The sequence below is a fragment of the Vigna unguiculata genome, chromosome 4, assembly GCF_004118075.2.
Source record: "Vigna unguiculata cultivar IT97K-499-35 chromosome 4, ASM411807v1, whole genome shotgun sequence".
Lineage (NCBI taxonomy): Eukaryota > Viridiplantae > Streptophyta > Magnoliopsida > Fabales > Fabaceae > Vigna > Vigna unguiculata.
The window spans coordinates 1,412,143-1,436,262 of record NC_040282.1 but is presented as its reverse complement, the minus strand read 5'-3'; the positions used below and the strand labels follow the sequence as shown (position 1 = coordinate 1,436,262).

The 24,120-nt window shown below is 32.2% G+C and overlaps 3 protein-coding genes across 3 annotated transcripts; 1 reads left to right on the top strand and 2 right to left on the bottom strand.

Annotated features, from left to right (window-relative positions):
- Positions 1-1,057: 1,057 nt before the first annotated feature.
- LOC114180987 (probable 3-beta-hydroxysteroid-Delta(8),Delta(7)-isomerase) lies at positions 1,058-3,626 on the bottom strand. The gene is made up of 4 exons (XM_028067294.1): positions 3,348-3,626; positions 1,991-2,134; positions 1,778-1,886; positions 1,058-1,567 (listed from the first exon to the last, which is right to left on the bottom strand). The coding sequence occupies exons 1-4, from the start codon at positions 3,499-3,501 to the stop codon at positions 1,297-1,299; spliced, it is 678 nt and encodes a 225-aa protein (XP_027923095.1). The 5' UTR covers positions 3,502-3,626; the 3' UTR covers positions 1,058-1,296.
- Positions 3,627-6,696: 3,070 nt separating this feature from the next.
- Positions 6,697-18,517, top strand: LOC114182207 (protein CASP). Its single transcript, XM_028069022.1, has 19 exons — positions 6,697-6,972; positions 7,170-7,280; positions 7,553-7,731; positions 8,279-8,428; positions 9,132-9,220; positions 9,764-9,873; positions 10,040-10,134; positions 11,902-11,957; positions 12,954-13,119; positions 13,650-13,742; positions 13,838-13,966; positions 14,263-14,382; positions 14,538-14,624; positions 15,307-15,414; positions 15,545-15,688; positions 15,786-15,887; positions 16,483-16,562; positions 17,987-18,079; positions 18,167-18,517. The coding sequence occupies exons 1-19, from the start codon at positions 6,870-6,872 to the stop codon at positions 18,225-18,227; spliced, it is 2,076 nt and encodes a 691-aa protein (XP_027924823.1). The 5' UTR covers positions 6,697-6,869; the 3' UTR covers positions 18,228-18,517.
- A 3,105-nt stretch (positions 18,518-21,622) lies between these two features.
- On the bottom strand, positions 21,623-23,412 carry LOC114182375 (protein ASPARTIC PROTEASE IN GUARD CELL 1-like). Its single transcript, XM_028069244.1, has one exon. It carries the CDS (start codon positions 23,303-23,305, stop codon positions 21,842-21,844), a length of 1,464 nt encoding a protein of 487 aa, XP_027925045.1. The 5' UTR covers positions 23,306-23,412; the 3' UTR covers positions 21,623-21,841.
- Between the last annotated feature and the right edge of the window lie 708 nt (positions 23,413-24,120).

The window sequence follows — 24,120 nt, the reverse complement described above, 5'->3', positions numbered from 1 at the left end:
ATTTTGTAGTTGCTTTCTTTGTTTTTTTTTATTATTTAGGTATACTGTTTCTTTTTTAATTATGTCCTGTGCACGTTTTATTAGGTTAATTGTTAATTTTTATTAGATTATTATTACAAAATTGAATATATAGGATATTATAATATATTGAAATAATGATGTATTTAATATCTTTTAATATGATATTCAAATATAAAATAATATTATTAATATATCTATATACAAAAGAATTTTATTAATATTATTACTTCCAACTTTTTATTTTTCAAATTATTTTTTAATTAATAAATTATATATATATATATATATATATATATATATATATATATATATATATATATATATATATATATATATATTAAAGTCATTATTATGGTAGTTCATAGAAGTTAGGATACTCATCAAAACTATTTTTACTATTTTTTTTTTCAGCTAAAGGATGGGTGATGGACCAAAATCAAACAAACTAACCCATTTTACCACTTGATACCACAAATAAATCTTTAAATATTTGAATATCACTAATTTCCTTTTAAAAAAAAATCATAGACAAGAAATACAATACACACTTCTAACAAAAACACATTAACAATTTTTAAGTTTAGTTAATTAAGTATAAAAACATTTTAAAAAAACATGAATAGATATTTAAGCTTGGTTAAGTAAAAGTACTTTTCCTACTAAAATTCAAAATATAATAATAGTGATAAATTTTGAATCATAACTAGATATACTAAACATGTGTAGATGTGTTTATTTTTTTTAACTTTTATTCTAATTTATTATCTTTAAAAACCACATAGCAAGATAACATAGATGAACAGTCTGCAATAAATTTCCTTACCATGGTACATGTCAAGCCATAAGTTCCAATAAATTTATCTGAAGAATATATATATATATATATATATATATATATATATATATATATATATATATATATATATATATATATATATAAGAAAACACCCTAATAAGGATGTAATAAAATTTCTCATAGCTCATGCATATAGGTAATCTATGAAAAGAATATAGTATCTTCTTAGGAAGCTTGAGATGGTTGAATCAAGACTAGGATTTGCTGGATGTCGAATCTGATTAAAGACTATCAAATTCTAAATAAAAATTACACAAATGTCTATGTGTTGCCATGTTCAACCAAACATTTCACACCAATGTTTCAGAAATAATTGTTCAAAACATAAAACACCACCTCCTCAAATTACACGTGTAGTTCCGGATAATCAATTCACATAATTCTTACAACAATGCTATCCTAGAACTCAAAGGTCTGCATCAATGAGTTTTAGGCCTTTTCGTCTGGCCTCCTTGAGGTCGAAATGCTGCACAGATCTTCTTCCAACAACGGACGGCAACTATAGAGGGTATTACAATCCAAGATGCATTTGCTCCGATATAATATGCATAATAGTAAAATGTGTTGCTAGAAAAATTATCACCTTCCAAAATAGCTGTGATATAATAGACAGCAGTTCCATATAATTGACCCAGAGAAATGGCAAACTGAAGAATATAGCTATATGACTTTCCTGTAGCTATTGCATATCTGTCATCACATACAAACAATGGGAAATGAAAAACAAGAGCAGATAAGATATTCAATCCAATGTTAAACTCACCACAGCAACAAGAGTTTGTTTATTAAAAGTTATTGAAAACATAAATCAGTCAATAGTCAATTAGGTAATGAGAATTCCAACAGTGTCACAACTATAGTTATCTTATTACAGTCTTTTGTTCTTTAAGTTCAACTTACACTGCTAGGAGGCTAGCTGGACCCTCCAAAACAGCTGTTATTCCTTCAACAGTAACCACCCCTGCATCCCTTCCTGCATACCTTGAATCCCCTTTGCTATATTCCTTCCCTGTTCATTCAAAAACTTTCATCAGCTAAAAGAATGCAAATACCTTGAAGGGAAATCCAAATTTCAATGTCTATACATTTCTGCTAAATGCTAAAGAAACTTACAAACTTCAGCCAGGTAGAAGCCACTCTTATCCTTGAAGAACTCAGGTGAGAAAACAAAATAACCCTCAAGAATCATGTGTGTAAGGCCTGTGAAGGCCCACCAGCACATCAGCACCCTGTCAACTTTGCTTTTCTTAAAACCTCCTGAACAAAATACAAAATCATCAAAATACAAACAGAAAACCTACTATCACCATTCCCACAATTTGATCACAGAAATTCAAATAACAATCATATTGGAAAGCACGGACATCCTAAACATACCACTCATATCAATTTCACTCTCTAATACATTATACTCTCAAATGTCCTTGTTGGTCAGGACAAAACTTAGATGCAACTTTTTAACTGCATCTGGTACTGTTCTCTCCAAATGCATGACAAATCTGTATTACTTGGATTACTCAGATAAAACTTTTGTTGTAAATCTTCATCAAAATCACATATAATTTTGTTCTACTACACAGTTAGTCATCATGCAGGTGGGTTTGACAATCAAGGACTATAAATAGTTTCAGAGACAATACACGGTTAACTGGAAACAACTGCTTTTGGATTGTATTATACTGACATATTATTAAACAATAAATCAGATGCATAGCAATGCAAATCAAGATTGGAAAACAAAAAAGAAAACAGATCTATTCAAATGTTTCACAGATTTGGAAGACACTGCACATTTGTAACCTAGAGAAACAATGTTTGACAGATGCAAATAGATTGGAAGACACTGCACAGATGAACAAATGTTTGACAGATGCAAATCAAGATTGGAAGACAATGCACAGAGAAGCAAATGTTGGATTTGACATATGCAAATCAAGATTGGAAGTCACTGCACATAGAAGCAAATGTTTGACAGATGCAAATCAAGACTGGAAGACACTACACTGAGAAGCAGATGTTTGAAAGATGCAAATTAAGATTTGGAAGACACAAGCAAAATGTTTTACAGAAACAAATCAAAATTGGAAGATACAGCAATGCTAACATAGAAGCAAATGTTTGACATATTGTTTTAATCCTGGATACTTACGATCAAAAAGAGGATAAAAAAGCAGTCTTTTCATTTCAATCACACATATTGCAGCACTTGAAACATGTGAAACATCTAACCAGCAGTCTCTCAGTAACATTCAAAATCAAATTTTGAAAAGCACCCAACACTCAATACTCCAACTTTAGCGGAAATGAAAAGTTTCGAACAAAGGGTTTTTAATTTTAAAAAAATTGTGACCAATTAAAGTCACAAAAACCTCACCATACACATACCCTAGACGCAGCTTTAAAATCTGTCAAGAAACACAATTGAAATAACATTGTGGGTTTTGAAAAGCAGAGAAGAAAGAGTGGAAACCTGAGAAAACCCAGATGAGAGAGACGATGAGCAACGAGGAGAAGGCGAAGACGACGAGGATGTTGGACATGGAAAGTAAGCAGGGAGAGTAATCGGGTAGGTGCAAATCGAGTGGGACATAGGGGTGAACCTTCGAGACTAGGGATGGATCCATCGTCGTCTTCTTCTTCTGCTTCTCCTGGCGTCGCAATGGGTATAGAGACTGCCTAGTGTTGACTGATGAGTTGGACAGAGGGAGTGTGAAAGGAGATAAGGGATGCGACACAATACTTCCTTCATCTTACGTTAATTCAATATTACATTAGTATTTGGAATTTTCGATGATATATTATAGATATTTTTAAATAAATTAATTATGTTGAATTGAATCAATATTTTTACTAATAGTATTTTTAAAATTATTTAGAGTTTTTTATGATAAGTGAAAATAGAAGCAGATTATGTATATATGAATGAAGAACTATTCATTTATTTCAAAATAACTAAAATGAATTACTCTTGATGTTAACATTTTATTTTACAGTTTAGAATTAACTATGTTTTTTATTTTTAAATTTGAATGCGAAAATATAATTCATTTCTGTCCCAAATTTTTGATACATTTTTTATCTCAGGTTTTAAAACTAAATAATTATAATTATTTTAATCAAGTGGTATTGAATTTTTTTACTTCAAGATAATTATGATTATTTTAATCGAATGGTATTGAGCTTTTGTTTAGTTCAAGGTCTACATTTGAATTGGATTATATATATCAAGTTGTTTAAATAACTCAAATATTGATGTTCACTTAAAAATATTTAACATAATTAAATTTTTTTTGACTAAATTTATTTATTTTTAACATTTAAGGGGATCAAAGTTTAAAATAAAAATGAATTTTGGTTTCACGTTAAAGTCTAATAAATAAAAATACATTTAATGTTGTATTCTTATAACGTTTCAATGAATTTTATAAGGTCACATTAATAATATTTTTATATAAAAAGAATAATTTATATACTTCAAAAAAAATCTTTCTTTTTCATAATAATAATAATAAAAGTAAATAATGAAATTAATTTAATTGATATATAAACTCTTTTTTTTCTTATCGAGTATTGGGATAACATTATTTTTTATTTAGTTCCTCTCTTGAAAAAAAAAACAAAGTAAAAATTGATATGTTTAGATAACTATTTTTAAAATCGAGATATTTGAGATATATACTTATATACTTATGCAAGGAATAATTTTTTTATGTAAAGAATTCATAATTGAGTATAATTTTTAAGAAAGAAGTATACTCATCAATTAAAACAATTTATTTTATTATTAATTTAACAACAGTTATATTTTGACAATGAAAAAGATGGAAAGATTGTTTCAATAAGTTGTATACAATAATAAAGATGATAGAGAATTGTGATATTTAATAAGATACAATTCATGAGAGGGAGAGAGAAAGAGACATTGTTGTTTTGATATGAAATATTATTGATGTGTATATATGATCATTAATAAGATGGAATATTGAGATTAAGAATAATTACTTTTGTAATAAATGAATCCTACTCATATTTTAGAGAATGAAATTATTAAAATTAGCCAATTAGTTTATCCTATATGCTATAAGTTAACATCTTAAATGGGATGAATTGGAAAATATGTTGATTAGGTAAAAAATGAATAAAAAAATTAATCACATTTATGATAGTAATTGAATTACTAAAAATGAGATGATTTCAAAATTAACATCAAAGTTAAAATGTGAAAATTTTTATATCAAATATATGTCTATTTTCCTTAAAAGGTTTGAGAGATATTAACTTGAAATTGTATAATTTGTTACGATTAATTAAATTATTTAAAATAAATAATGTTAAGTTTCACTTAAAAATAAAATTTTGAAAATATTAATATTTTGAAATTCATGTCTTTCATTTATAAGTTGTCGAGAACTTTATATTATTGTAATTTTTCGTTATTTCTCTTTTGATATTAGTTAGAATCATTTACGAGAGACTATTTTTTTATTTTTTTGTCTAGAAATTACTTCTTCTTTCTTTTCTAGTATCAACTCAAAAAAGTAAAACAGAAAAATTAATTAGATGTAATGCGTCTCCCTTTGCTGTACCCAAATATATTGTTTACCGGATCATGGGTTTTTCGTAGAGTTAAACATTTAATTATGTTAATTTTACTATTTTCTTGTGATTGAAATGGTTAACTTTATATAAATTAATGTCCAAGTAATGTTTCCGTATAAATTTATTCTTTATTATAAATTAAAACAGTTACCATTTCTCAATTATGTTTTGAAAAAAATACAAAAAATAACAATTAAACGATAGTAAACAATTCAAACATTAAATCCATAATGCAACAATAAAGAAATAATCTGAAGAAGTTAAATAAATTGTTAAAAAAAAAAAGTGTACATTAAGATTTCATTTTAATGAGTAAGAGAATAAAACACAAGTTTGATTTAGGTAAGTTATTTTAAAATGTTAATACAATGATTTAGTAAAACAAACTAAAATTTATTAAAATACCTTGTCAAATTCGGATAAACTAATTCCATCAACAATTTGGATTAAATGTTTTGTCAAACTTAATCTACAATTCGTATAATTATTTATACAATTGAAGTAAAAGTCAATTCCAATATCATATTGACCATTTTCTTTTTTTCTTCATTGGAGTTGATAACGGAACCAGTTTACTTACCAGACTTTGAATATTACCTGTACCAATGTTTTTGTTTATCGATAAATTCACGATTACTTATCTAATAAAACTATGAATTAAATATTAATATAGCTTTTTGTGTAAAATTCTCTTGGCAATTCTTTTATTCTTTTTCCATTTCCCAACACAACAATCAACGGTTTTACGCTTCAAAATTAGAAAATAAATCCTAATTTTTTTATTTTGTAAAAAAATTTAATATCTCAAATTCATTTTTAAAGGCTGGGAACAGTTTTGAAAAAAAAATTATAATCCTCAAATATTTTACTTATTACTAAAAAAACACTTTTAATTTATTTTAAGTTCACCTCAAACTTTAGGAATTCTAGATTTAACTAATTAAGTCATAAAAGTTTGTCCTAAAATAAATAAACAGACAAATTAACAAATACCCAAAAATTGAGCGGCGCGGGGGCTCAAAGCCCAGAGTACCGACTCGGCCCAACGATTACAAGGAAGAACCTGTCTCCTTCAAAATTGAACCTGTAAATGTAAAAATTACTCATGGATAATGAAAAAAATTGATAACAATGATACAAATTAATTATTAACCCAGCTAAATCACTGGTTATTGACCAAACAAAACATGAATAAAAGGTATTAAGCTTAAGCTAATATCACTTAATTTAATTAACTTTGCAACACATTCAGATCCGTTTTTCTGATTCCACATTACTCAGCACATAAGAGTTTTCCGGTTAGGCGAATACAAAACCCGAAACCGAGACACGAAAAAGAGAAGAAGAAACTATAACACAATTTCTTCAACCAATTCAGACACTGCACCACAAAATGGAGGCTCCATTAGGTGGATCCGGATCCGGACCCGAGAGGGACAAATCCACCGCTCCTCCATCCTCTTCTCCGATCTCCGTCGTCTCCGCCTTCTGGAAAGGTATCATCGAAACTTCACTTCCACGTTTCGCTGATTCTTCTCATTTCGCTCTTTCCAGTTTCCCATTGATATTCATAGCTTTCTTCTTAGTCTGTGTTTCTGTGTGCGGCAATTGACTTGGCTGTCTCTAATCTATGATGCGTTGCCGCATTGTTTCAATTACTATTGTTTCGGGACTTTATTTTTCTTCTTTTCAGATTTTGAGTTGGAGAAGGAGAAAACAGTATTGGATGAGCAAGGGCTTCGAATTGCGGAGAATCAGGAGAACAGTCAGAAAAATCGACGCAAGCTTGCAGAGAACACTAGAGGTATGAGCAGTTAGTGTTTTCGTTTCTGTTTCCGAATTGTGCTAGAAACGTATTTAGTAGAATTATTATTGATCTTTGTTACGAAATCAGCATTTGATTTAAGCTTCAAAGTTCACAGTTCACCTTGGATAATGTATATTTACATCTTCGGGCATGTTTTCACTAAAATTGGAACAACGGAAGGAGCACTGCTGCACTCTGCTTTTTCATGCTCTGTTTTTTTTTTTTTTCTTTGTCGTTTGTTGAGAAACTACATATTATACTTCTTACAGATTTCAAAAAGGCTTCCCCGGAGGATAAGTTAAGTTTGTTCAGTTCCTTGCTTAAGGGGTACCAGGAAGAGGTTGATAATCTTACTAAGAGAGCCAAGTTTGGAGAAAATGCTTTTCTCAACATCTATCAAAAGCTCTATGAAGCTCCCGATCCTTATCCAGCTCTTGTATCGATTGCTGTGAGTTCTAGGATTTAGCTTACGTTCCTCGTTCTTTTTATTTTTTATTGTGTTCGTATGTGAAAGAACTTGTGTAGTATTACTGGATGAATTGCATATACATTCTTGAGTTAGTTATGTATAATGAGTGTATGATTCTCTGATATAGAGATACTGATGTAATAATGCTTTTTTTAACAATGAGCACTGGTCCTTCCATCTTGGAATGCATGCAACTTTAGCGGTGTTTCCTTGCCATCAAATCTATGCTGAGACAATATTCTGTTTCCAGTATATCTTTTTTGTTCAGCTCATTATTGCTTTAATTAACGCATTATCATATTTTGACTTTCAGAGAGTTTGGCAACCATACTTTCTTAGTTTGTATATTTAAAGATTATCAACTTAGGCCTCCGTCATTAATTTATTATGCAATAACAGATCCATTTTTATTGCTTGCTAACTTGTAGGTACAATGCTTTTGTGCATTGGCACTTATGTTTTATGTGTGAAGGATGTGCATGTTTACGTATGCTTGTTCATGTTCTGATATGTTTTCATTGTACAGGAGCAAGATCTCAAGTTATCTGAACTTGAATCTGAAAACCGGAAAATGAAAGTGGAGCTTGAGGAGTTCAGAACAGAGGCAACTCACTTGAAAAATCAGCAGGCTACAATACGAAGACTTGAGGAGAGAAATAGGCAATTAGAGCAACAGGTTATTAATGCTTCTGATACTGTTGTATATGGTTACGTAATGTAGCAGTTCCTTTCATTTCTAGAGGAGAACAACTGTTGATGCTTTTATTTGTTGCCTCCTGTTCCCAATCTTGTATCAACTGGTGTGTTTTTCAGGATCCTATTTGACCGCCTGTTTTCATTTCTGTTATGAAACAATTCTCCCAAAAGCTTTTAGGTGAAAGCACAACAATGGTTTTTAATATATTAAATCTCTAAATCCTAATCCTTTATCCATGTTCCTTGTCTAATTTAATTTCTTAATAATATAAGGATGAATAAACTAAGGGGTACAGTAACTACAGGTATAGTATTGACTAAAGATTGCTTTACATGTGTTTTATCTAATACTGTATCCTACAACTTTCCTTAAATCTATTGGAAAAGGGGCAAAGTAGGACTTACCAAGTTGCTGATTTTGTACCCTATTTTTCAGTAAAAAGATTTCTCATGAATTTTGCATATATGGTGCAAACAAGTGAATTTGGGATGCATTTGCATGTTTCACGCCGGTTTATTATCTTAACATAACTGAATTCAACTCCCTACCATCAAATTGATAAAGTTCCTTTCAATCTGTTTTGGAGTGCTCTAGATCCCCAATATCTTTAAATTTCAATTACAAATTAAACCTAGTTTTCTTTCATGATTTTTAATTAGTCATTTGAATTTATGTGTATTAGATGGAAGAGAAAGTGAAAGAAATTGTGGAGATTAAACAACGGAGTCTGGCCGAAGAAAACCAGAAAACACTGGAAGTTCTGAAAGAAAGGTATCCTACAATCTTTTCTGCTATGGAGAATTGTTTGTTTGTTCAGTTTAGTACATGCAACAATTGCATTACGGGACCATTGAAAGAAGAGAGGGGAGGTATGGGATCGCACCATGTGTGAGCCAAATAAACACTGGCTCCAAGTACTACTTGTACACATGGCAAGGTGGGAGGAAGAAACAAAATTTGTTAATCGTGTGAAGTATAAGAAGGTCTGACAGGGAAAAGGAGGGGCAAAGAAGGACCTATTGTGACATTGGATGGATGTTAAGGTCTCTTGCATGACCTTGACTTTCTTTTTTTATTCCTTTCTGTGTGTACGTTTTCGTTAGCTTTCAGTTTTCTGTGAGTGAGGGAGAGTCCATGTTTTGTAAGTTCTGTTTATGCTATTTGGAATTATTCCTCTCTTTCTACATTCAAATATGAAATACCTAGGTTCCCATTAGTTTGTCCCTCTTGTTCTGTACAGACTGACTATTACTACTGTATCAGAAGTGTCCTCTGCTTTGATTACCTAGTATGATGATCTCTTTTTTTATGCAGGGAACAAGCACTACAAGACCAGTTGCAGCATGCCAAAGACAGTGTTTCTAATATGCAGAAATTGCATGAAATTGCTCAAAACCAGTTGTTTGAACTCCGTGCCCAATCTGGTAATCTAATAGTTTTCACTGCAATTTTAGTTGTATACTTCACTGGAATCTGTAACATTTGTTCTTTCATTACTTTATAATCTGCGGATTAAGAGTTAAGACCGTGATTCTCCTGATATTATCTAATATTAAGACCATGATTCTCCTGTGTTCTTGAAAACTACAGAGGAAGAGAGGGCAGCTAAGCAATCGGAGGTTACAATTCTAATGGATGAAGTGGAGCGTGCACAAACAACGCTTCTTAGTTTAGAAAGAGAGAAGGTGAAATTTACCATCTTTTATTTCGATAATTTGATTGTGAAGTATGATTTTTTGTATATGTGTTTACCTGTTTGATAAACTTTTTTTCAAATTTTGCTGCTTTCTCTTTATTTGTTTTAGAAGTTATGAAATAGTATGGTGCACTTCCTTGGATCTATCCCGTTTGATCAAATTCTTCAATTTTTGCTGCTTTCTATCTTTTTGTTTTAGAAGGTATGAAATAGTATAGTGCACTTCCTTTAGATCTATTTAATTGTTCTTTTGAAAAAATAGATTTTATAGAGCCTAGTAATAGGTTTTATAGAGCATAGTGGCAGAGTTTGATCTAAGGTGCAAACTTTTCCTAGTGAGATAAGGCTTGAGTTTTTTTTGTATTCTTTTTTTTTTTCACATTAGGTGCTCTGGTGGGTTGTAACTGTTTGTTGCTTTTATCCTTCAAAAAATGTCACTGCTGCAATCAATTCATGCTCCATATACATCTTAATTACATAGCGGGGAGTCTCTTACAAACCCACAATGCAGAATTTAAGTTTAGAATGAAAGGTAGAAATCTCCTTCTTAGGGTTTCCCATTGACAAAGGGGTTCCCTTTTTTTGCTTTCACATCTGAACTATTTTTCTGTTTTTCAATACCAACACTTCTCAATGTTTTCTCCTTTCATTCCCATCCTATTAGTTATGCTAACAAATAAACCAGTTCTGTAACTGATACTTGCTAATATTAACAACTATTACTAATTCCATAACTGGTTAGACTACTTTGCTCTGAATCCCATTCCCTTCAGAGTTCTTCTATACTCAAAAGTGGAACAAGAAAAAATATATTGGTAACCAAGGGAGATGGCGTCTTAACACTAAATCCTTTAACTATTCCCTGTGTTTGGTTATTCAACTATTAATTGATTCTTGTAGGGATCCTGATTGAAATAAGGTCTCTGAATTTGAGGACAGAGGAGCCTCCTAAACTAGAGAAGAGAAGGAATTCTCAGATTATATTCAGCATATCTCATAATATTAGAGTACACAGGTTATATAGTAGTCAATGCCTCATTCTAACAGAATTTATCCTAGCAAGTTGCCAGCTGCATAATATCATAATAATATTCTGGAACCACTGTTATGCTTTTATCCATAATAAACACATTCAGAGCCATGATTCTGTTAGAAGACCCTTTTGGGCCTGCTGGACTGGGCTTCTTCATTCACCATCGTAACAGATTCCAACTCTTATAAGGGTTGGTAGTTGTTGTTATTGTTGAAAGTTCAAAAGAAAATTATTTTCCTTTCTAAAGTTCATTTAATATCCTTTATAATCAACTTTAAATTTCTTTTACAACCTACCCCTCAATATTCTATACTGTTCTGGTCTCGCTAACAGTTTTCTTCCCACCAGGCATAAAGTATTGAATTACTACATTATATTATATGCTAACGCTATCATTGACTGTAAGCTAAATATAATTTGTAATTGTCATGCTAAAGGAACAGTTTTATTTGTTCAGGAATTTCTTGGGTCTTTAATGTAGGGATAGTTATTACTAGCTCATGATCAAATCTTAAAATGACTAAGGCTCTTTGGATATGCAAACTTTGGATGGGAGAGGAAGGAACAGGGGAACAAAAGGATTGGTCCCTTGTTTGGTATCAATTAGGGTAGAGAGGAAGAGAATTGGATGAGTTTCATTGTCTCAATCTGCTGAGTGCTGATGCAATTTTACATTCAATTAGACTTACGGTTTATTCTTGTGATACTTCTTTGTCTATGCAGGGGCTTCTCCGATCTCAGTTACAAACAGCAAATGAAGGTACTGAAACTAAGAATAGGTATGGCAGTCCTCTTTGTTTTCTATTTATTATTCTTTTTTCTAAAATCAATATTATCTGCATTTCAAGTTTCTAACTTCCAAATTGTACATAAACATTATTTTCATTGGTAGCTAAACAAGAACAGAAGTTACAGTTCTATGGATGTGATTTGTACTCTTCTCTAATTAGAATTGGAATTTCACCTTGGTAATATGTATAATTCTTTAATGTAAAGCTTTCCCTACATTTTAACAAGGTGAAGCGCCTAGTGTAATTAAAAAAAATAGCAGCTATTGAACCGTATGTAAGTTTTACCTTAAACAAAAGCAATATGTTGTAAGTACACGATCCATCTTTACTGTCCCTTCTAAGTTCAGTAACATTTCTGCTCTGCATTTTCTCCAAAGATCCTTTGGTCTTCGTTCTTCCAAACATGATTAGTAAAGGCAAACTTAGTTGAAATTGTTCAAATCCATGTTTTCATCAAGAAATCCAGTTTTATTTTTATGATCAATTTGCTATTTCTTGGAACAAAGTGAAAGTTGCAGCTGCTTGTTCCAAAATGAGTAAAATTATCACAATTCTATGAATATGCTAAGCAACAAACCAGAAGTTGTTGGATATATAGCACTGTTTCTGTTACTCTTATGATTCTAATTTGGTATTTTTAGCTTTATGTGTTATTATTTTAATTATTTTGTTCAGGTTTAAAAGCTTGTAAAACAAACCCACTTGATAAAATTCAGAGCAGAGCAAGCGAAGCAAACTGCATTCTTCACCTTTGGTTTTATCTCTTTCTGTTAACAGAAGCGATTACCTGGACACTTCAACCTATTAGTCGTACAAAAAGTTATTCAGTGGGCATAGCTACTTGACTTATTTTCTCTTTCTGTCTATCTGATCCTATATTCATATATGCATACTCACTCATTGATACTGCTCAAATTCTTCTAATTTCTTACCTTTTACACTGGATAACACTCTTCAGATTATTGTTTGTTTTTATTTTTGCAGTGATAGTTTTGACTCAACTAGTGCACTTGAGAATTCTTTAAATGCCAAAGAAAAGCAAATCTCTGAATTGAACTTGGAACTACACAATATTGAAACAACCTTATCTAATGAAAGAGAGGAACACATGAATGATGTCAAGAAACTTACTGCAATGCTCAATGAAAAGGTAATATTATGGTTTGCAAAAGTCTACATCAGATCTACTTAATGATATTTGAATTCATGTTAAGTTAATTGTGGTTTACGAATAAGCACATATTTTGATCCAATATATTGTTTCAAATTGTACAAGTTCCACAGTAAATGCATTTCAGTTGATATATTAGCAATTCCATCTGCATCATTTCATGGCACATAGTTTTGTTCTTTCATGTTCATGAGACTCTGAAACTACTTTTTAACTATTCCAGTCACAAAATTCTCAATTCAAATTGTGGTTTGGCATGTAGGTCTGTGAACTTTCACTTTGATGATGAATATTTCTTTTCCATTATTTGAGATATAAAAATGCAACTTGATAGTGCTCTTCCTTTGTGAAACTTTCTTTGTGTATGATACCGTGATTTACAAGCATTTGTTATGTATATCTAAAGCCATTATCTCGTAGTATGAACAGTTACAATACATGTCTGCTAATTTGAGTCTCTAAATTATTTTTGGAGCTAACTCACTTTTTTATGTCTTTTCATAATGTAGGAGGCTGCTCTTGAGGAGATGAAGAAGGAACTTCAAGCAAGGCCTACAGAAAAAACAGTTGATGATCTGCGAAAGAAAGTGAAAATTTTGCAGGTGGTGTTAGTGTTTCTTGCATTCTCTTATTTATTATTTTGGTTACCTCTTGTAACTTCACTATTTTTATACCTCCTTGTGAGCTATACATGCAGGCAGTGGGATATAATTCAATTGAAGCTGAAGACTGGGAAGTGGCTACAAGTGGGGAAGAGATGAGCAAGATGGAGTTTCTTCTTCTTGATAAGAACCGTAAAATGGAACATGAACTAACACAGTTGAAGGTAAGAATGTGATTTATTTAGCAATGGGATGCCCAGTCTTCCTGCCCCTATAAACAGAGAAAACTTTGCAAAAATTAGGGTGAAATAAATGATCAACTACCATAGCAATGTCCTTTTTTTGAAGAAAACAAGACCAGTTTCAAAAGGATCCTCTGTACTTCCTTCATTTGAGCATTGTTCATGTTAAGGACTCAGTAACACTATCATGTAGAAGGATGTTCTTTAAGATGATAACAAGTGTTCTTGCTGTGCATTTCAAAAACCTTTATTATTCAGATGAAGTTTTACCATTTCAGGTCTCACTTTCTGAGAAAACATCTTTACTGGAAACAGCTGAAGAAAAGATAGCAGAGCTTACGACAAAGGTTAATGAACAACAAAAATTGATACAGAAGTTGGAAGATGACATATTGAAGGTTTTGAATAATTGTCTCTGCCACCACTTTTACATATCCCCCACTTTGATTAGGATATGAATTGCTCTCTTTTTCTGATCTCTATTTGTCTGTATATGCATTTGTAAATTAGGATAATTATTATTTTTATAATGCATTTAATTCTTTTGATACAGGGATATAGTTCCAATTCAAAAGATCGTAAAGGCAACTTCCTTGATGATTGGGATCTTTCAGATGCGGGAGGGGCTGAGGCCTCTGAGGTAGATTCCTCTCTTGTGCTTCCATTCTTTCTGGATTTTATTTCTTTTCAAAGAATAATCTTGAAAGACACTAATGTCATGCATGCAGAAATTGGAAATAGATGCTGCCTCAACCATTAGTTTATTTTAGGCTAACCAAAAGGCTTAATCAGTGATTTGTTGGCTGGAGTGGAATTGAGTGTACTGAACAATGGATAAATTTAATTCTTATTTCAGATGCATCTCTTGGAGATATTAGCAAAATTCATCACAAGCCTTTTCCAACTTATGCTTTTGGGATAGCTAGTTCATGGGGTGGTTGAAATCTTCTTTTACCAGACAATTGATAGATTGATTCTTATAATTCGCATTCTCCCATTCAAACTTAGATGAACATTAGATGTGCTTCAAGTTAGCACGCTTTGAAGGGATGTACACCATTATTTAACTTTTTCTTTACAGCTTAAGCTTTGAGACAGATGGTTTAATGATACAATCTATTTTCTTTGGTTTTTTTAATGATGCATTTAGCTACAAATATTTATTTTTGCAATTAGAAGATTAAGACGTCGGAAAAAATGAAAAATTATTTTGCTGGATAAGTAAGTGGTGATTGATTAATCATACACCCAAATATTCCTCTGTATGTAAGTGCTTTAAAATAATATTTGAAGGACTCTTAAATTGGCTCTTTGTTTATCAGAACACAGACCAAAGGCAAGTATCCTTGGACCAAGATCAGAGCTCAATGCTTAAAGTGATTTGTAATCAAAGAGATCGATTTAGGAACCGCTTGCGAGAGACAGAAGAGGTATGTATATAATTGATATTACCTCATTTATTTTATTTCTTTATATCTAACATTATTTAAACCAAATTTTAGATTATGGATATGGCAGTGTAACAAGTGTTGACCTGGGTGAAATTTTCGCTTTTAATAGGAAATAAGGCAATTGAAGGAGAAGATTGGGATATTAACAGTGGAACTGGAAAAGAGTAAAGCTGATAATGTCAAACTATATGGGAAGATGCGTTATGTTCAAGATTATAATATTGAGAAAGTGGTTTCAAGGGGTTCGAAAAAGGTTTTCTAAACTGCGCTTGCATCATTTTGTTTCTTTCTTCAAGATCGTTTTTTAGCTTTTACCCTGAACTTGAGATTTTTTTGTGATTTTTGTTTAGTATGCTGAAGATATTGAAAGTGGTTTCTCGTCAGATGTTGAATCAAAATACAAGAAGATATATGAGGATGATATAAATCCTTTTGCTGCATTCTCGAAAAAGGTAATCCAGCTTGACTAATGTAATGAAACCCGGCATTTTAAAAGATGGCTCATGCATCATTATTAGTTTGTATTAGTGTCATGGCTTCACTGCCTTAATGAAATACACACATGTTAAAACTCTGATGTCTATATGTCCAAGATAACTAAAAGCCTAAAACCATACAATAAAATCTTTGAATGAATGTTCTATCTATTTTAAGGTTGTGACTGCCATCAAACGTGACTTCTTTATAACTGTTTGTAAAATAGCTTGAGTTTTCAGGTGTAGTATTACTAGTATTAAAAAGTTGTACGTGACTAGCCTTTGGTACAGGGAAGATACCTATTATGTCCTTGATTGAAAATCTAAACTTTGTCGGTTAAACCTGCATTTAAATAGTTGTTGTTGCTTGTTGGATCTATTAAACACTGGATTCTCTATATGCATAGATCTCCGTCTCCCATTTTGAACCTTACCTAGAAAAGGGAGGGCAAATTGGTATTGGATGAAAGAAGTGATTTGGTTAGAAATATGTAAACGTTGCCTTTGTTGTGTTCTATTATCAATTTTATTTAATTTTAATTAACTGCTTCATCTATTTTCATTTAATTAGGAAAGGGATCAAAGATACAAGGAGTTGGGATTCAGGGACCGAATTACACTCAGCAGTGGGCGTTTTCTCCTTGGTAACAAGTATGTCTTAATGCTTCTACAATATTTTTGAAATTATCCAATGCTCCTGTTTTCTTTTGCTTAAATTATTTATTAAACTATTTGATTTCAAAATAATGGAGAAAAAAAATTTCTCAATTCTTCTAATGCATTGACTTGCAAGCTCATAACTCATCATTAATTGTTGGCTTAAATATGTTTCAGCTCTTCAATATATAACCGATTTTTGTTGAGTATCCAATACAATTTTCCTTCAAATTGAATACTTAATCAAAGTTTCTGGTTAAGTCTCTTTCGATTCTTTCATCAGTTCCATGGTCCACGTGACTGTTTAGTTGTCAAACGTGTCACAAGATTTGAGTAAGTTTCTTTTGTCACTTGTATTAACATTTTCCGTCATCGCATAATGAAAAATATATCAATTGTTGTGATAAATAAAATCTTGAGGAATTAAAAGGGAAATTTAGAAATATTTCAAGGAATTGAACCAAATTAATATTTCATCTAAGAACTTAAATCAAAATTCTTAATTTATTAAGAATCCAATTTAAAGGAAAAAAAATTATTGGGTATTCAAGATAAAAATCGGTCGTATGCAGGAAAGCATATTTAAGTCTTAATTTTTTCACCAACCATTAATTTTTGGAGAAGGCTAGCTTTCATGCTTTCGAATCTCCAATTTCTTGCTGGTTCTGTCTGCCGAAAACAATGCCTCTTTCTACTGACCCAAGCAGGGGTGGAGCTATGATGATTGGCTAGAGAGGAGCCATGGCTCCCCCAAGCTTTTCAGAACCACTTATATACCTATATTTTTTATATTAAAATATTAATGAAAAATTGTAACGATTTAATGTTGTTTATTATATATATAAGGTATGTGATCGCGTTACGTATTCTGTTGGTGTCGTATATGGTCTTTTATGTTTACAAGAAAATTTAAATTATATATATATATATATATATATATATATATAATATAATATAAAATTGTAAATTTAATTATTTTGACTCCCTCGAATTCTGGATCAAGTTCCCCAGCCCAACTGGTTGCACTTTTTAGTTTTTAGGGTTACCCTGGTCAATTCTTGACACAGCCTTTCTTATATGTATGTTATTTTATTGATGTTATAGTCTATTTACCTCAATGGTATTCTTGTCTTGCGCACTTTCTACCAGTGTTCTTATTTCATGGGAATCTGCTAGTTGCAAATAATTTATTCCACTGAGTATACCTAATATTTTTCCGAAGAAAAGTGGTGCTCATTGTCTCTTCACCTTTATTCCTGGTTGTCTCGTATGATGCTGCTTTATTACTCTCTTTTCTACGGTTTCTTGATTATGTAGATAAGAGTTGGTCTAATCGTTATCCTCATGCTGAAACTAAGGAAATTGGTATCTTTAGTTTGGTTATCGTACAAGTTAATTGATAAAAAAATCACTTGCAGGTATGCCCGAGCTTTCGCATTCTTTTATACCATTGGATTGCATGTATTGGTCTTCACCTGTCTCTACCGAATGTCTGCTCTCAGTTATCTTAGGTAAAAATATGTGATGACTAATTTCACTGTTATAACTAACTATCATAGATGGATTTCAGCCACTCTTACCCTTCTCTTTTCCTGCAGCAATGGCCCAGAGGAATTCCTTGTCGGAGAGAAAAACGTTGATCTTCCACGTGGACTGTAACTCAGTTTTCTTCTGCAGTGATCGATTTCTCAAATTGAATGGTGCATGTGGTCGGAATGCAACCTCTTTTCAGTGGTCTTTATTTTTGCAGACAAAACGATAACATATTGTCAATATTCAACTATCAAATGTATTGTACATATGACTGTTGTTTTACTCTATACAATGTTGCAATGAAATAGAGAGGATTTTTTGTTTCTTTTCTTGTACACGACAAAACACTATAAAGTCGTTGTTGACGGGCCCATGAAAGAAGAAGTGTGGACTGAAAATTAGTTCCTTTTCTCAAACTTATGCCTTCAAATTAGTATATAGATTTAACAAATTTATATAAAAAGTCGCTTCAATTATGAGTGCTTAAGTCATTAAATTTTGCAATGCACCGTCACGTGATTTGTTTTGGCGATTTTTTTTTTGTTATGCAACATTGTTTTATTTTAGAAACCTCTTCTCTAGTACTCTAATTATAGAATAAATTATTATGGGATATGCTTTATTGGATTAGTTAATAATTTCTGTAAAATTTTAATTTCAGTTACTTTTATACAAATAAATTTTACCAATTAAATTGTTAAAAACTTCATTAAATAAATTAAATTAAATATATTTTAAATAAATACAACTATTGTTATGATTCCGAAAAAAGATATAGCACGAGTTGAGAGTGGCTGAATTGAATTGGAAACAAACAAGACTGTGTTTTAACATTACCTCAGAACTAAACTCCATTTCATCTTTTTTATTGATAAAAAAATGAAATGACTTATTTTTCTCTTGTTTAAAAAAAAAAAAATCATCTTTGATTGTTAGCTCTGGAAGCCACACTTCAAAGAAAGTTTGTTGTGTTATTTGATGAGAAAGTCCTCCACACGTTAACTGTTCCATTGATTTTATGGTAAGTTCAACTCTTCAATTGAGATTATATCATTCCTTTTTTGACCATATCAGAGAAAATAAAGAAATATTTGCAAGCTTTGTTGTCTTCTTCACCATGATTTTTTTTTCAATGATCATGTGCACACCTTACCTTCACTCTGAAAAAGGAAATAGTCAATTTCCTTCAGAAGAACGTTGGATACATTAGGTTAATTTAAAAGAAATAAAAAAAAAAAAATTGCCAAATGTATTCTTAAACTTGTTGAAGGTAAAAAGGTTCAATCATGTTCTTTATCAAGACTTGGATGTGTGAACAATCTATTATTGCCCATATCATGTCACTTTCAAATAGTTTCGGGAATAGAACAGAACAACTATGCTCACAGAAAATAATATACTATTCAACAATAGTCTCCTAGTAGTTGGAATTCATCAAATTCTCTTTATGAAGAGAAGTGCTTGATTTTGAAATCAAATTTTAATGAACCCCACTTTTTCCTCTTTGACTTACCCTCCCTTTTTCACACCGCTTTGGATGATCCCAATGCGTAATCAGTGGTCAACATACAAAACTTTTTCCTGTCCCAAGACTTCATAGATTTTGTGTAATGAACCCATGTTATATAAAGTGATTTTTCATCATAAAGTGAACTATAATCTTTAGTTAAAACCGTATCAATCAGTAAGCTCTTGAATGGTTGAGTGGCTGAAAAATATAATTACCCTAAGAGATTTCATCAAAAACAATCATTTAAATTTTTAAGTTACTTTTATAAATTTTTAAGTTACTTTTATAAGGTAGAATTTAAGTTTAATTTAACTTCATAGAAAATCGATAAACAGATTTGAATTCATTTAAATATTATAAATTTATTTTATTTATAATTGATGTAAAATCTTTAAAATAATAAATTTTAAAAAAATAGGTTTTATATGATCTGATAGCATCTTAATAATTAAATTTTAAATATAATTCAATCTTTGTAAAATAAAGTGTGTATCTAATTATATTTTGTAAATTCGTCTTAACAATATAAAATTTTTAACAATAATGGATAAAAATTTCATATTAATAAAAATACAATGTTAAAAGAATAGGAATAAACACATCTTTGTCTTGTAAAACCATTATATATGAGGCTTTATCAATTAGTGGCACAACACGTGCAACATGTAACATGTAACGTGTGTAAAGTATGAGATTTTGGGACTTGCATTGCACTTACTTTATGCAGCATTTGTGGTTGACCAACCTGCATTCAACCATTTTTTTCAATGACATGATTTCATAACTCAAACTCTCTCTTCTTTGCTTTCACTGTGCTTCAACATCCCCAACCACTGCTTTCAATTTTACAAATACAAAATTTTTTTTCTTCCATCCACCCTTTTCTAAGACAATAACATATCAACATGACATTTTCCTAAATATCTCATTTATTTGGTATAAATTATCTATCAATTTCCTCAATAATTCAATTTAAATAATCATTTTTAGTAGAACATCATATCATATTTACTTTATGTAGAAAATTTGAATTCAATACATTACTTCAAACAACAAATACAAGTGTAAAACCAATATTTTATTTTGTTATATTATTTTATAGGGAATATCGAATTACAATGAGTAACTTTTACAAAATGTTATAGGGTTCAATATATTTAATTGATAATGTTTCTTTTTTCAAAACTTAATGTTAAATTGAAAGTTTTTTCCTATGAATTTTATGTAGAAAATTGTGTATTATTAAACAAATTAATTTCTAATCTATGTAGATCAAAATTATCATCTTAGATAAATATTTAATTTGATATTTAACATAAATAATTATAATGCTATGAAATTATCCGTATTTTATACGTTTATCATACTTTTAATTAAAGTCAACAAATAAATACAAATTATCATTATCATAAATAAAAATAGTAATGAGTAATATTGGTAAATACTTTGGTAGAAATAGAAAATAGGGAAATATAAGAGTGGATTCCAGCTGTTTAAAGTAGACAGAACCAAACCTATTTACTGCTACCATCCATGCATTATTTGGCCTACAATCACGGACCCTCTGCCCCACTTTTTAATGTTCACCCTTTGCAAATAGGTATGCTACCCTTCTTCTCTTCCCTTAACCTTCACAATAATAATAGGTTTATTTATATTATATTCATTAGGAAAAGATTATAAGATTATGCATGCATGATTTCACCTCGATCTACATAAAAGCTGATACAAATTCTTTTTGTAAACCTTAAATATGTCCTAAAATAAATAAGGAGAAAAAATTAAAAAAAAGATCAAAGAGACAAACATCCTTAAATCTCCTTCATTATCCAAATAAAATAAGAAAAACATAACAAGTTAAGTTCTCACATCACTGTCACATTTTGTATGCCATGTGCCCTACATGCAAAGCCTTTAACCAACACAACAGAGTACAGAACAGAGGAAAAACATGAACATTGACCTAAGACTCCAAACTCAAAAACCAGAACAAAAGAGTGAAGAGAGAAAAAAAAAAAAAAAAGCTAAGAACTTCATCAATCTTACAAACAACCCATGTAATGGAATGGAGTATTCATTCTCATTAAATTAAAAACAGCTACTTTTGGATCCACACAATCCAATTAATAATACAAACCTACCATCACTATATATATCATCTATTATTCATGTTATTTTTTTTTTTTCATAACATTAATAACAATAAGGATAAAGTGGTAAATTACACGATCTAGCACTTGTTGGAAGAGAATCCGACTAAAGAGTTCGCTAGATCGAAACTGACACGTGTCCCTTGCTGCTGCACGTTCCCTATGATCGACAGAGACGACGACGTTGGCGCAAACGCGAAACAGTAAGTTCCGGCGCCGTCCACCGGAATCAGATAATTCTTCGCCGGAAGCGCCCATATCTTGTCGCCGGAGAAGTGAAGCGACACCGTCGGCACGCGCACAGACTGCAGGGACGACAGGTCGTAGCAAGTGTCGAACAGCGCAACGCCCTCCGCGGGACGCAGGTTCTGGGTCATCCTCTTGAATGCGTCGCGCACGGCATTGTAGGCCCGGGTCTGCAACCGAGTTATGGCGGTACCGGAATCGACGATCACCCCGCCGACGCCGGACTGGTCGACGGCGAAAGTGTCCGGTGGGATGGAGACCATCTCGCCGCCGACGCTAAATCCGGTGAGTTCCACGTAGTAGAACGTGTTCACTTGGCGGTTCTTCAGCAACGGCGCGGTGACCGAGTCACTGGGTCGAGGCGAGTTGAACTCAAGAGTGGACGATGTACCCGAGTCGCGGTCCACTAAACAGTACGAAAACGACGCCGCTTTGATTTGCGAGGTTAATGACAACGGCCCACCACCGAGACCGAGAAGCCCCGCAGCCCCGACGAACAGCCCCTCGTTATCGTGGCCGCACCCGAGCGCGACCCGATTAACGGACCCGGACCCGCCGAACGACACCGTTTCGGTGACGTACTCGCCTACGGTGAACGACCCGTCTCCGTAGGAAACTTGGTATTCGCATCTACCGTTTTTGCACGCCGACATTTCAAGGTCCTGGCACTGCTGCGCGTCGCAGGTTAATGGGTAGTACGAGGAGGAGGATGTCGGGTCGAAAACCGGGTCGGACTGTTGGTAACAATCTGAGCAGGGTTTGCATTGGAGCCAGTTCACGTCGGAGCCTGTGTCGAGCACCATGTAGAAGGGCTTTGCGGGCTGGCCGACGCCGACGCGTGAGAAGTACTCGCCGCTTCCCTGGGAGGTGCCGGAGGAGACAGGCGTGGAGAGGTCTTCGAGGCGGACCTCCGTCTGGGTAGGGAAAAGGTCCGATCTTTTGACGCCATAGAGTGCGAGCTGAAGCCTGGTCTCGAGCGAGTTGACTCGTGCCGAGTCGCGGGCGAGTCGGGCCAAAACTAGGGTTTTGTAATCTGGGTGTTGCTCATTGACGAGGGTTTCCCTTGAGTGGAGCTGAACGGAGAAGAAAGACGAAGATGGTGAAGTGGGGTGGTGTTGCTGAGTTAAAGCTTGTTGTTGCAGAGCATTTTGGGGTTTGAAGGAGAGGATTTGATGGGCTTGGTGAAGGGAAGAAGAGATATTGAGAATGGTGGTGTGTGAAGGAGTAGTGATGGTGCGAGAAGAGGTGAGAGAGAGGATTGTGAAAATGGTGAAAAGTGAGAGAAGAAAATTTGCCATTGTTTAAAGAGAAAAAAGGTGTGAGAGTGAGTGAGGAGTGTGGAGGAAGAGAGGGTGATTGGATTGGCTTTATTGGAGTGAGAGAAGGAGAAGAAGGCACGGAGAAAGAGGTGCTTGCATTTCATTTCATTCATTGATTTTGTTGGTTGGTGGATGGGAAATTAAATTGGGAAAAAGAGTTTGGTAATGCATCTTATGCATTATTATTATTATTATTATACTTGTAAACTGTAAATAGACAGGTAGATTTCTAATATCTCATTTTTGTCTTTATGTGCATGCACAAGGTTCAGGTTTACTCTTATTTATTTTCTATATATATAACTAAAATCCCACATACAAGAAAAAAAATAACTCAATAAAGAAAAGTTTAAAAAAGTATCAGTGGATTGAACATGTTTTTAAAAAAGATTAAAAACTGTGTCAGAAACATAGTTAGGAGATATATCGGTAAAGGGTAAGTTGAGAGTAAACAAAGAATAATATGTTAATATATGTACCATTGAGAAGTAAAATCAGTAATTAAATTATATTTGTTGGCAAGTTGCAAAATGACTTTAATATTTCTTGTTTAATTGATATTAGCATCGATAAATTATAGTTTAACAAGAATGTCGAGAATAACTTTAAATAAATTATATTGTCAATATAACTTCTTATTAACCCTTCTTGGTAACACGTGCGTTACAAAAGGAATTGTTTAATATAATGTATTTCATCAGATGGGGTAATCCTTTACATAATTTCAGTATCATTATCCACTCCAATGCTCTCAAACTAAAACTAGGGAAGTTTGTTAGTTAATATATACCTAT